Here is a 13,638-nt window from a genome sequence, read left to right as displayed (position 1 = left end):
AAAAAATCAAACTGTTGAAATGACCTTGCAGAGGGAGGGGTTTTATAAAAATGCTCAGGGAATGTGTGCATTCAGTCCTGTTTTCTCCCACCCAATCTCCTAGTTGCTATTATCTCCCTCCACTCTGGATTGCAGCAAATCCTAATCATGGATCAATCATTCTAAATAGTTTAAGAACCTCTACAGACCAGCACTTTGTGCCAGCCTGTGGGCGGAGTTAGGATGCAGCATCTGCACATTGGATACCTTAACCCCGCCCCTAGATCACCATTTTCGTGCACACCGGTCTACACGGCACATGCCATCATGGCGCCCCTCCGATGCTGCATCCACATGATGCAGCACTGAAGGGGTGTCATAAAGGCGCACCACCATGGCTATGGCGTCCCTTGGAGGGCGCAAAAAGGAGCTGCTTTTTGCGGCTCCTTTTTGTGCCTTTCAGAGGCCAGATCGAGGCTGCGGCATGAGGTTGCCACAGCCCTGATGCAGCCAGTAAAGGGGCAGCCTGTATAGCCCCTAAGTTAAACAAATGTAAGGAACTGTACAGCCTGACGTCCTCCAGTATTGCTCCCTTTATATGAAATGCAATTTGGACACTCTCCATAGAATCCTGCATGCTGAAAAAATCAGGGTTCTGAATAACATGGAGAGACTCCACCTGTAGATGAGGCTCATGTCATATCTGATTCAGCACAAATTAATTCAGGACATCAGCACTGCTGCATTTCATGTTTCACTTGTGTCTGAAAATTATTCCACCTTGCTTTAGCTTACTTCAGAATTAAGCACCATTTGGGACTCCTGTGTTTAGGAAATTAACAAACCAGCACATTCTGGTTATAATTTGTGTGCCAGGGATCCATTCTTATGCACATCGGAGGCATCAGAAGTAGTAACAAGGACAATATCAAAAGTGGTCCTCTTGGGAGGTAATTAGCATGGATTGTTATCTCTCCTCTGTTTGGCAGAACTTTGTTTGGCACCAGTTTTTTTTCCCTATCTGGGTCTGTCTGTTAGAAGACTCTCTGAATTTTCAATGGATAATCCTCCATTTGAAAGGTTTTCAGAAGACAGACCTCTATTAGAAAGCATCCTCTGCTTGAAAGTCTGTTTCCATCAATGTCTGGAATGAAACAGAAGAACCATAAGAAAGGAGAGGAAAGCAAGGACGTTAAGTTGGTTCATTAACAACACCCAGAGAGAAAGCTGTTCACAGTGTTCTCCACTATGGTGAGATGTAAGGGCCTGAATTCCCTAAAGCCATCAGAACCCATCTAATCTTGGAAGCTAAGCAGAGTCATCCCTGGTTAGTACTTGAATGGGAAACCACCAAGAAATACCAGGTGCTATAAACTAGTTTTCAGCGTAAGGAACTGGCAAAACCATTTCTGAATACTGTATTCCTTTCCTCAAAGCCCTATGAAATTCATGGGGTCACCATAAGTCGACAGGCAACGTGCAGTCACACACACACACACATCTTGTATTTTTATTTAAGTTATAGCAATTACAACTACATTTGCATGCACACATGTAGATTGGCATATACCAGTGTTATGCAAATAGGTGTTCTCTTTCTTCAGGATAAGTGTTCATCTCCACAGAGGCCACCCAACTGAGACTGCTCACTTGTCTGGGAGGAACTTACTGCAGCCTCTAAAATCTAGGCTTGCGGCAACGTCCCAGAGGGCGTTCTCTGCTGTCGCCCACAAACTCTGGAACGACCTGCCGGATGAGATCCGTCAGATAACATCATTAGACAGCTTTAAAAAAGCGGTCAAGACGGATCTCTTCCGGCAGGCCTTTCCAGATTAACCATCCCGGCCCAGGTTCCCAGGTTCCCTGATTCCCTCATTCCTCCCGGGGCCCCATCTTAGAGATGGTTGAGGATCAACAGAGGGATATCAGGGTTTTTAGTTTTAATTGCTGTTTTTATCCTTGATATTGTATTTTTAATATGTTATACTATTTAATACTGTCTTAAGGGTGGGAGGGATAAAGTGTTTTTAATTGTCATATTTTATATTTTACTGTTGTTAACCGCCCGGATTGGTTTGCCAGAGGGTGGTATACAAATAAATATTATTATTATTATTATTATTATTATTATTATTATTATTATTAAATGGCATAAAATTTACCAGTAAAATGAATGCCACTGCTGAAATGTTAGTTTTCTTATTTTGTATTAAAATGTGGTTGAATTCCACATAGATGTACTCTCTGTATAAAACATTTGCAGCTTGTAGTGATCATAATTAGATAAGTAGCATTGAGTTTATGGATGTTTGCTCAGAATTAAATCCCATTATATTTAATACATTTTACTTCCAAATAAAGAAGCCACAGGGTTGCAGTATTAGCTGTCTAAGGTTTTTATAGAGCTAGTGTGGTGGAAGTGGGGAACTGGACTCAGATTGGGAAGACTTGGGTTCAGATTCCCACTATCTGTGAAACTCACTGTTTAGCCTGAGTAATTTTTCTCTTAACTAACACTGCTGCTATGATAGTTGTGTAGATAAATTGGGAAAGCTGTGCTTTCGGGATGAAGGTATAATATGTGCTAATGCAGCACAACATGCTAAAAGTACAGCAGAAATTTTCTAAAAAATGAGGGAATATATTCATGATTTATCCACTAATAAATATTTTTGTTGTTGTTGTAGGATGTAGGTGGAGGCTGGCTAGAAGGCAAAAACAGCCAAGGAGAACGAGGACTAGTTCCAACAGATTATGTTGAAGTAAGATAACATGATACAACAGTATTCATCAGTGTATTAAAATCTAATGGTCACACATTCAATGCAAAGTAGTTTTAAAATTAGAAATGTCATATAGTGGTCATGTTCACATGGCCTAATACACCTGAATATTACAGAATGAATTTACCATGACTGATCTAGAATATTTCTGTACAATGTGTGGTTATTCTTGCTGGACACACATGCACACACACACAACCAAACTGTAGACATTTAATCTGTATCTCGTTTGTGATATGTGAACCAATAACTGATTTGGGCTGTGTCCACACTGCAGAAATAGTCCAATCTGACAACATTTTAACTACCATGACGCAATGCTATGGAATTCTGGGATGTGTAGTTTTCCCATTCCCAGAATTCCATAGCATTGAGTCATAGCAGTTAAAGTAGGGTTGCCATAAGGCAGGACCTCCAAACAGGGACAAATGTAGGGCCACATTTTCAAATGTAGGACACGTTTTTTTTAAAAATGGAGGACCCATAAAAAATGATAATTTTTAAAAAATGTTAATATAAATGCATGTTTCTTAGGCATGCTCAAAATGGAAGGCATTTTGGCATTATTCCTAAACAGAAGGCTGAAATGTACTTCTCTTTCTGGCCAAACACCCCCCCCCCCCAATTCTACAAGTACATTTCCCACTCCCAAGCAGGCATAGCATTTGCAAGATCACAGGCAGTCCCTTGTGCCATTGAAAACTACATTTCCCACTCCCAAGCAGGCATAGCATTTGCAAGATCACAGGCAGTCCCTTGTGCCATTGCAAACTACATTTCCCACTCCCAAGCATCCATAGCATTTGCAAGATCACAGGCAGCCCCTTGTGCCATTGCAAACTTCATTTCCATTTGCAAGATCACAGGCAGCCCCTTGTGCCATTGCAAACTACATTTCCATTTGCAAGATCACAGGCAGTCCCTTGTGCCACTGCAAACTACACAGAATCATAGTTGGAAGAGACCACAAGGGCCATCCAGTCCAACCCCCTGCCATGCAGGAATCCAGATCAAAGCATCCCACTCCCAAGCCTTCTTAGCAATTCCCCTCTTCCTCCATTTCCTTGCCCCCTCCAACCCCCCAAACCCCTCACCCCCTCTTTTTCCCAGGTATGTCTCAACTTAGGAGGGATTTATGGGACAGATCCAAAGCCTTTTTTCTTTTCTAATGGGGGCAAAGCCTTGAGAAGCCCTGGACCCCTGAGAAGAAGAGGAGGGGGCTTAGAGAGAGGAAGAAAGAGAAAAAGAAAATGAGGAGGGGGAAGAAAGGAAGAAAAAGGAGAGGAGGAAGAGGAGGGGAAGAGGAGGAGGAGAAAAAAAACAGAATAACAAGAAGAAGAGAAGGAGTAGAAAGAGAAAGAGGGGAAGAACTGAAAGCAGCTTGCCTGAGTGCAAAGCCCTCCCTGCTTGGATGTTGGAGCATGCCAAATAAGGAAGCAGAGGGCTGGCTAATAAGGGCAGGGCAGAGCAGCAGACCCTGCCCCTGCTAGTTTCAGTTGTCCAGCTGCTGCTCCAGACATGCTGCACAGCACTCTATGGAAGGGAGGCAGCAGCCCTGGGAGCTCAGAGTCGGGCAGCCACCTGGGAATGGGGGCGGGGGCGGGGCGGGACCGGGCACACCCCCCAGGGGGCGGGAAAGTCCCGCCCACCGCCGTGAAATGGCAACCCTAAGTTAAAGTGGTGTCAAACTGGACCACACTATTTCTGCAGTATAGATGCAACCTTGTTTGGGGTACAGTTCTTGGTTCTTATATAAGGAAACCATGTTGTTTTAACTGAGGCCTAGCAGATATTATTGGACTGCATCTCTGACTGTTGGCATGCTGGCTGGAGCTCAATAGAGTTGCAGTCTCAACAACATGTAGAGGGTTAAACAACACACACAGAGACATGATTTAGCTGCTCCTGATTATTGCTGGAGCAACCTGTCTGTTTGCTGCATCATCCAAAATAATTTATTTGATATACTTGGATTTTGCTTCTTTTTGACTACATTGGCCTGTTACAGACTGCCAAAATAAAGCTGCTTTGGGTCTCTTTGGAGGTATGCTATTTAAATGATGCATGCATGCTAAGAATCCGGAAGCTGCACCAAAGCTGCGCTCCAGTGCTTAGGAATGGAGTGTGGCTTTGGCGCGACCTCCGGACTCTTAGGACCCATGCATCATTTAAACAGAATACCTCCAAAGAGACCCGAAGCAGCTTTATTTTGGCAGTCTGTAACAGGCCATAGTATTATTTTAAACTCAATTTTTTAAAAAAAATTAAAAAATAAGTCAAAATTCCAAACAAACATTGTAGCTGTGTTTTGTATGTGAGTAACAAGGTATAGAATTCCTTCATGGTTTCTATATTTTTAAATGCAAGGCACCTATGCCATAATTTTTTTAAAAAAGGTTTTGGTATACTAAGAGCCTTAATTATCATTGCTATTGTTGAAATAGCAGATCCTATCTTACATGCACAGTGCACACACTTGAAATAATTGAATAAGGTTTTCATGCAACCCTCTTTCTGTCCCATCCTGCTCTATGGGTACTGACCACTCACTGGGCCATTTGCAGACACATCCACATACCTGTATCTCCTTCGAACCCTTTCTCCTCTGTTTGGGCTTAAACCTCACATTTCTTGACTGAAGACAGAAAGGAGATTTGAAAAAGAATGTGGCAATAAAGTACAGGCATAACTTTCTTAGCGCTAGCCTAATGATGTCCTGAATTACTGAATGTATCTATGTAAATTACAGTGGAGAGGAAGAAACAAAGGTTCCTTGTGCAACTTGGTTGCCAAGTCTGTGGTAGGACTGAAATGAGCCAATGATATATACAGTCCTCCCTCCGTTCTCATGGTTTTCATACCCATGTCCCTTGCTTATGTGCGAGGGAAGAACGGAGGGGAAAATAATGGGGCACACTCCCATAGTTGCACGACTGTATTCAAGCCAGTTTGGGGGGGGGTCCACCACGAAAACAGAGAGTTGACTGTACTATATATACTTCTGTATAAGTTGACCTCATGCATAAATAAAGGACAGGTTTTTGGGCCACAGTTAGAGATTATGATATGACCATGGGTAAATCAGGGATAAAACTTTGGGTTTCAGCATGGGGTTCCTCAGATCCATAGCAGCTCTCAGGTATTTCCCATCACAGTGGAAAGAAGCTCTAGGAAAACATCAAAGAGCTACTGTCACTGCTATTTTCCCTCCTAGCTGCTAGAGACAGTAGAGCGGATTGATGTTTTTTAGGTTCTCTCACAACAGGCTATGGCAAGAACTCTCCACTGTAGCAAAGAGCTTTCATCAAGTCACCAAGACAGCTACTTGCCTTCCTTCCCTTCCAGGGGTGTGGGGTGGAAGGCAGGGTTGAGAGGCAAAGGGTGCACATGCCTGTTCAACCCTGCACCCTACCCATAGTAAAGAGCTTTTACCAAGTTATCAAGAAGGCTTCTTGGCTTTCCCAAGAGTTCATGAACTTAGTTCAGAGTCCACGAGCTTAGTTCAGACTGAAAGATCCTGGAAGAAGCACCCACTCCTCTGCTCTCCTCATCATGGCAGGAAATCCCCAGAGGAACTGCTGGAGAGAGAGCGGGAGGGGGGTGCTTTTGTCAGGATGTCCCAAATGGACTAAGCTCTCAGGCTTACTGAGTTTAGTCTATGCCAAGAGAGCCTGGGAGAAGCACACACACACCCTTGTTTTCCCCGCCATGGCAGAGAAACTCCAGATGAGCAACTGGCCCCACCATTATTTCGAAAAGATATTACAAAAGGTCAGAGGCAGTGGTGCGGCAGACTGAGGTACCATTTTGGCTCATATATAAGTTAACCCTGGTTTTGGGGGGTGATTTTTTTGGCATAATTGTTTGACTTATATGCAAGTATACAGTATGTGGTAAATTGTTCTTTTTGAAATAAAAAGTTCTTTTCTGGGGAAATTGTGTTTTTGTGAACCATTCAATAAAATAGTTCTAATAGGTAAGGTAAATGTGCAGCCTTGAACATCTATATTTTCTGACTATAGTTCAAATTCTATTATTTAATATAAAATGACATGTTTTATTTAGAAACATCTTTTCAGCAGCATTCTGTTTTTCAGATTCTTCATGAAAGTGCCAAAGATGGAATTTCAGTAGCTGACCAAGCTTTTTTTGACGTCCTCTCCTCAAGTAGTGCCCAGAGTAATTCACAAGTTGCAAAAAATAATAGTCAAGTAGGTATATTTTTTTATTTGAGCATGCTTATCTTGAACCCCAGAAGCATGACAAATTGTACAAGGTCAAAGAAGTTTATTCATGTTGCTTGTAGTGAGTTTGAAAGCAACTCATTAACTGGCAATAGTCTTGGAGGGAAAACAAAGTTCTTTTAGATAAAAGTATAATGAATTCTGCTGAGTTCCACTAAAGAATCTTGAATCCAGCAATAGGCAACTAGTTGCTTCTAGGGATTCATGAATAGTGCATAAAGCCTACAGTTCTCCCTTTTTGTTTCCTGCCCTGTATCCTCCAGTTTATGGTATTTAGATGTATGCTAGCACTGAGCATGAAGGTTCTATATAGCTGTTGACCACTGACAAATCAACCTTCCATCTAATTTGTCACTTTTTGCATTGTCAGGAAGGAGTTCTTTAATTGCCAGAGTGTAACTAATAGTATTAATTTTTATAGAGCTTGTTCTTACCGTTTTTATTTCACCAAGGCTTCCACTTTTTAAGGCAACTTTTTTATGCATAGATTATTATTATTATCATCATTTATTTTATATAGTGCCATCAGTGAATATGATGCTTTACAAGTAAAAGAACAACAAAAAACAGCCAGTGGCATACAGTCTAATACATATATGCAAACACATACACATGAATGCTTCTTTGATTGTGTTCGTCCATCCTGATGACATCCATCTGCCTTTTGTTTGTTTCATAATCTTTGTGAGGCAAATATTTTATATGAGTTGCTATAATAGGCCCCAAGCATCCTTGATTTCATATTTCTGCAACTTTATTTTATATTTTATATAATTCCTTAAATTCTGTGAAGGGGGGGGGGGTTTAGACTCAAATATGATTGTGTTAGGCTTCCTTTTCACTTCCATATATGTTTAATTTAATTCACTTCCATATATGTTGAGTTTGGTAGCGCTGTGGTTAGCATTCGGCAGTTTCATATATTGTACCATATTCTAGGGTATCATAAGGTGAAATTAGAAGGTGCATCCCTTATGGTTGGCTCTATGATTAAAACAGTGGTTAAGGACATCTATTCATTTTTGTTTTTTTTTCCTCACTAGCTGAATGTTTCTTCAGTCAGTCAATATGAAGGCAGCTGCATTTTTCCTTTAAGTGCATTGCTGATTCCCCCCTTCCCCCCATCACCTTCAAATTTTGGTCATGTGCGTAGGTTGATAGTTTGTTTCCAATAATACATTGTGTAGTTAAGATCTCTCCTTTATAAACTAAACCCAGTATAATTAACCATGGCATCTTGAAAGGAAGCTTAAATCAAGTAGTTTCTCAGATTTTGTAAAATAGAGGCTTGGTTTGTGGGGAACAATTCAGCTGGCTATCAGAACTTGTTTATTTGAGGTTGGTTGTAAATTAGGCTAGGATGATTAGTTCTGTGGTGGCAATATATTGTTCCCTGTATAATATCACCAACTTACATTTTAATTGTCACACATACTATTGTTACTATGGAAGTAGCTACTTCTAGACTTATTTTTATATCAACAATGTTTATGCACAGCAATAACATTATTAGCAAACAACAGTACAATAAAACTTATTTGAGCTTGGTTTAATTCCGTTCTGAAACATAGGGAATCAGTTCAACTAATTTTTTTGTGAGACATTGGAAAATGGGTTTCATCAGCCACATAACAGTGTTTGGGAAAGGCTGAGTGGAGCATAGGAGGAAACATCTCCACTAATACAATATGTTGCCTAATCTGTTTTAATATCATTTTCTCAATAAATCTGATGCAGAGTAGTATGTGTGGCTATTAGTCACAATGACTGTAGATTACTACAGTATCAGAAGCAATATATCTTGGCATATCAGTCACTGAGGAACTCAAGAGGGAGAGTTGCTTTCATATCCTGCCTGTAGGCTTACTATGTGCAACTGTTTGGAAAAATTAAAGTCCTGATATGGGAAACATTCAGTGAAATTGGCTAAAGATTTCATTGTTGCATCTTATATGGAAAATGAAAAGAGGGCATGGCATGGGTCAGAGTTCCTTTTCCCAGCAGTGTGATGATACCATGTTGCACAGACCAATCACATTTGATGGCCCAGGCCCAGCCTGACCCAAGATTTGTTCCCTCTGTCGTGGATATTACTAAGCAATTGAAATCAGTGCTTTGAATTTTCTTTACTGCCTCTAAGCTTCAATTTCAGGACCTTGAGGGCTCCCTGTACTTTTAACTGATGCTTAGAACAAGGAATTCAAGGTAGATCTCTCCCTATTCCAGTGCCAAAAGCTGCTGCAATTGATAAATGTTTACCTGTTTTCCAACTTGTTAAAGGTGCGGAACATCCTCCGAGGATGGTCTGTCAACTCTAAATGTGGCTGTTAACTCTGCTGTTTCATAATTCACTACCCTATTGCTCCTAGATCTTGTCTGAAGATTCATTCTAGCCCCAGTGTCATCTATTTCCCCCTCAAACTTTCCTTTATCCAGACATTGGAAAAGTTACTTTTTTGGCTAACAATTCTCAGAATCTGGGGGTTTGATTCTTACCAGTACTCTTAGCTGGCCCTTGTCCTGCTCCCTTCTCTAATTTATTAATAGGACTCTGTTTCTCCCACCTGTTCTTTCCTCATATGCCCACAGCTTAATCCTCTCTTTTTCTCCACTTCCTGCATCCTGCACATTATCTCACTTGGTCTGCATGTGTGTGTTAACTGCCTTCAAGTCAGCCTCGACTTCTGGTGATCCTATGAATGAGACATCTCCAAGACACCCTATCCTCAGTAGGTTTTTGCAGACTCATGGCCATGGTTTCTATGACTGAGTGTATCTTTGCTATTTTCTGCTAATAGTATGGCATCATCTGCATTATCTTAAATTGTTGATGTTTCTTCCACAAATTTTCATACGTCCTTCCTCTGAGTCTAATCCTGCTTTGGGTGTGATATTTTTAGCATACAAGTTGAACATATAGGGTGATAGAATGCAACTATACCTGACCTCCTTTCTGATTGAAAATCATTCTGTTTTTTCGTATTCTGTTCAAGCAGTAGCTTCTTGTCCTGTTTCCTTTTTGAATTCTTTGGTACACTCCATTATCCAGTGTATGTTTGCAGTGTGATCCCTAGTGCCTCTTCCTTTCCTGAATCCAGCTTGAACATCAGGCATTTCTTGCTCCATATATGACAGAAGTCTTTGCTGCAGAATTTTGAGCATAACCTTAACTGTATGAGAGGTTAATGCAATGGTCCTGTGGTTACTTTTTCTCCAGTATTTCAGATATATCAAATGACTAGGCACTTCCTTGGGTAATGTGCAGCTGTTACCTCTGTATGATCTCCCAGTTTCTTTAATTTCTGACAGCTCATTCTACTCTACCCTTTCTTCCTCTTGTTCTTTGCCAGTTTTAAAAGCATTGTGCTCAAATATTGGGCACAATATATCTTAGCTATTGCTGCAAAAAAAAGTCTGTCTGTGTATCCTTATTCCCTTGGATGCCTCATTTTTGCAGATCTCAACTGTCAGTTCTTAACCCCCCCAGATTGCTCTCTTCTAGTTTTCCTGATTCATGCCCTGCTGTTGCTCATCCTACTTCCTCTTACAGCTCCTTAATGGAATCCAGACACTGATATGGTTATAGGGCTCAATCGATAGTAGAGACCATGTCTTTGTTTCTGATATTAAAGAAATTCAGGCAGTCATTTCCATAGTCTTTGTAACAACTGTCACAACCCCCCTTGCTTTCTTGCAACACAAACTTGCATCTCACCAGGATATGTTTGAACATATTAAATATTTGAAGTAATCCATGGGGTCAGGAAAAGAATGATTTCTTCTTTTCAAGGGATGGTGGACAAAAGACTTAACATTAGCTAGGTTCCTGTAGCAACACATTTCATTTATTAATAACTGAAAAATAGAGTGTGAGCTCTTGTCTGTGAAAGCAAACATATTTGAACAGAATTGCTTTTATAAATTAATAAATCAGTTTGTTTGCCTATTTTAAAAAGTAAAGACTAAAAACTGTAATGATTAAATACTGTAAGACAGTGATATCGCCTTATCACCTCAACCAATTTGAAATTTTAATAAACACTAATAGAATTATGTATGTAGCCCATGGAAATCTGAAAAGGTACCTGTGTGTGAGTAGCTGCTCATGTGCTGTCTCTTACTTGAAAACAACTGTGGTGAACAGGTGGACATCTGGGTGTTTGGGCAGGCTGGGTTTTGTGTGACATGGAAAGCTGAACAAAATGATACTCAAGATCTTGCACACAGACACACATACACAAAGACTTTTAACATATATGGAGCAAGAAATGACAGAACTCCAAGCTAGGTTCAGAAAAGAAATAGATACTAGGATTGATGTTGCCAACATATATTGGATAATGGAAAACATCAAAGAATTTTAGAAGAAGAGCAACCTGTGCTTTATATACAGTGGTGCCTCGGGTTACGAAAATAATTCGTTCCGCGGCCGCTTTCGTAACCCGAAAAGCCTTCGTAAGCCGAAAACCCATAGGCGCTAATGGGGAAAAAAGCCGGCTCCATTTAAAATAGCGCCGGAGTTTTTTCGTAACCCGAAAAAACTTTCGTAACCCGAAACAATAAATCCCTATGGGATTTTTTCGTATCCTGAAAAATTCGTAACCTGGGTATTTCGTATCCCGAGGTACCACTGTATTACATCAGAGCATTTGATTGTTTAAAGCATGAAAATTTATGATTTGCTCTGAAAGAAATGGGTGTGCCACAACATCTGATTGGATAGATGTCCAGAGAAGAGTCCACTGATGAAATACACCCTATTGATCTAATTTATATGTAGAACATATATGGGAAGCAGGATTAGACTCAGAAGAAAGAGATATGAAAACTGGGGAAGGAACATCAACAATTTAAGACATGCAGATGATACCATATTACTTGCAGAAAATAGCAAATTACTCTGATGAAAGTTAAAGAAGAAAGTGCAAAAACAGGGTTACAACTAACCAGTAAGAAAATAAAAATGATGACCACATATGATTTACATAACTTTAAAGTGGTAATGAGGACACCAAAAGAGTTAATGATTTTTGTGTACCTAGAACTCACACAGTCCCAAGTTTTTCCTCCTAGTACAGGGAAGTTAAAACAGTCATGGCATATCAAAAAGATATTCAGACAGCACATTAGTATTCTTAAATATTGCTAAAACGTTTGTTGTCTTTAGACCCTGACTCATATTTCCATGTTCATGAAGAAAACATAATCATTATTTTGGACTTTTGTGGCTGATCACCACATATCCTGATAAATAAAGAGAGAAGCTTCACATATATGACTTAGTTTTCTTTTAGAAAGCAAAACCCTGCTGAATTACAGTCGGCTCACAGTATCTGCAGACTTGCTACCTGTGGATTTAAGCAGCCACAGACAGAAAGCATGCATTGTCCCCAATAGCGGCACGTGCACATGGCTGCGCTGCCATTAGAGACAGCCCCTGTTGTTCCGTGGTGGCTCATGCACACAACTGTGCTGCCATTAAGTTCCATTGTCCCCAATGCTGCTACAGAACAATAGGGGCTGCCACTAATGGTGGCACTGCCGCATGTACACACTGCCATTGGGGACAACAGAACTTGGGCATCCACGGATTTTCTATCTGTGGGTGATGATCTGGAACAGACCCCCTGCGGATACCAAGGGCCAACTGTATAGGTAAGATGGAATTTTCTCTAACTAAGCTAACAGGATTTACTAGTGTTATATATGGGAAATATAACAGTTTTTTTCTGCAGCATTTCCCAGCAGAGAGGGTCCTGTCCTCCTGTAATCTGGGTTTAGCTCCTCCTATTTGCTCCTGTAGGCAGGGACAATAAACAAAAGAAAGGCCCCTATATAGGGAAGAGCTAGCCCCCCTGAGCCCCAGTCTTGTTCCTGCCTATGCTCCTAGCAGGATGTGTGTCTTCGAGCCAGCAAGGTTTTTCCTTTCTCGAAAGCGGTTTGAGAATTCTCTTGGCCTTCCCTTCTTCTCCTCTCTCCTGCCTTTCCCCCCTTCCTTGGTGGTGGCTATGGCAGAGGACCCCAAGAGCACTGGCTAAGGGTCATCCTTAGCTCAGGCTTCCCTAGCTCAGGGTCTGCCAGCTCAACAGAAGGAGCTGGCTTCAGAGAGAGACCCATTGGGATGGGTTTGCTGTTGCTCTACAGCTTCTTCACTACTGCCACTTCAGTCCTTTTCTTCTCTTCGTTTCTCTTACTGCCTTGGGAGCATGAAGGACTTAATATGGCAAGGGCTCCCAGGATTGGAGAAAGGTCTTGGCTTTGCCAATGACTCTCCCCCTTGTCCAGAGCTGCCCCCTATCATGGTGGGAGCACAGGAGATTTCTGCAACAGCATTGCAGCACATGGGAGCCGTGGGAACAGATGATGAGGGGTATTATTATTATTATTATCCCCTCCATATCTCTGTTTCTCCACATCACCTCTGCCCAGCCTGCTTAAGGCCAGGGATCAGTGAGGAAACTGGCCAGAAGTCATGGAAACTTCCCTTCTCAGCATCTCTGCTCAGCCCATTGGGGCCTGAGTTCAGAGGACAGGCCAGCCAAAAGCCATGGCAAAGGATTTCTCTGCTTCACCTCTGCCCAGCCTGTTTAAGGCCAGGGATCAGTGAGGAAACTGGCCAGAAGTTATGGAAA

The 13,638-nt window shown here is 41.3% G+C and overlaps 1 protein-coding gene across 1 annotated transcript in view; it reads left to right on the top strand.

The window, feature by feature from the left end:
• Positions 1–13,638, top strand: part of SNX9 (sorting nexin 9) — a 92,279-nt gene that overhangs the window by 29,246 nt on the left and 49,395 nt on the right. The window contains 2 exon segments of the mRNA XM_042446479.1: positions 2,667–2,741; positions 6,860–6,973. Coding sequence (XP_042302413.1) covers positions 2,667–2,741; positions 6,860–6,973 — 189 coding nt within the window.

This window comes from Sceloporus undulatus, chromosome 1 (genome assembly GCF_019175285.1).
Source record: "Sceloporus undulatus isolate JIND9_A2432 ecotype Alabama chromosome 1, SceUnd_v1.1, whole genome shotgun sequence".
NCBI classification, from domain to species: Eukaryota; Metazoa; Chordata; class Lepidosauria; order Squamata; family Phrynosomatidae; genus Sceloporus; species Sceloporus undulatus.
This window is presented reverse-complemented; position numbering and strand designations above follow the sequence as displayed.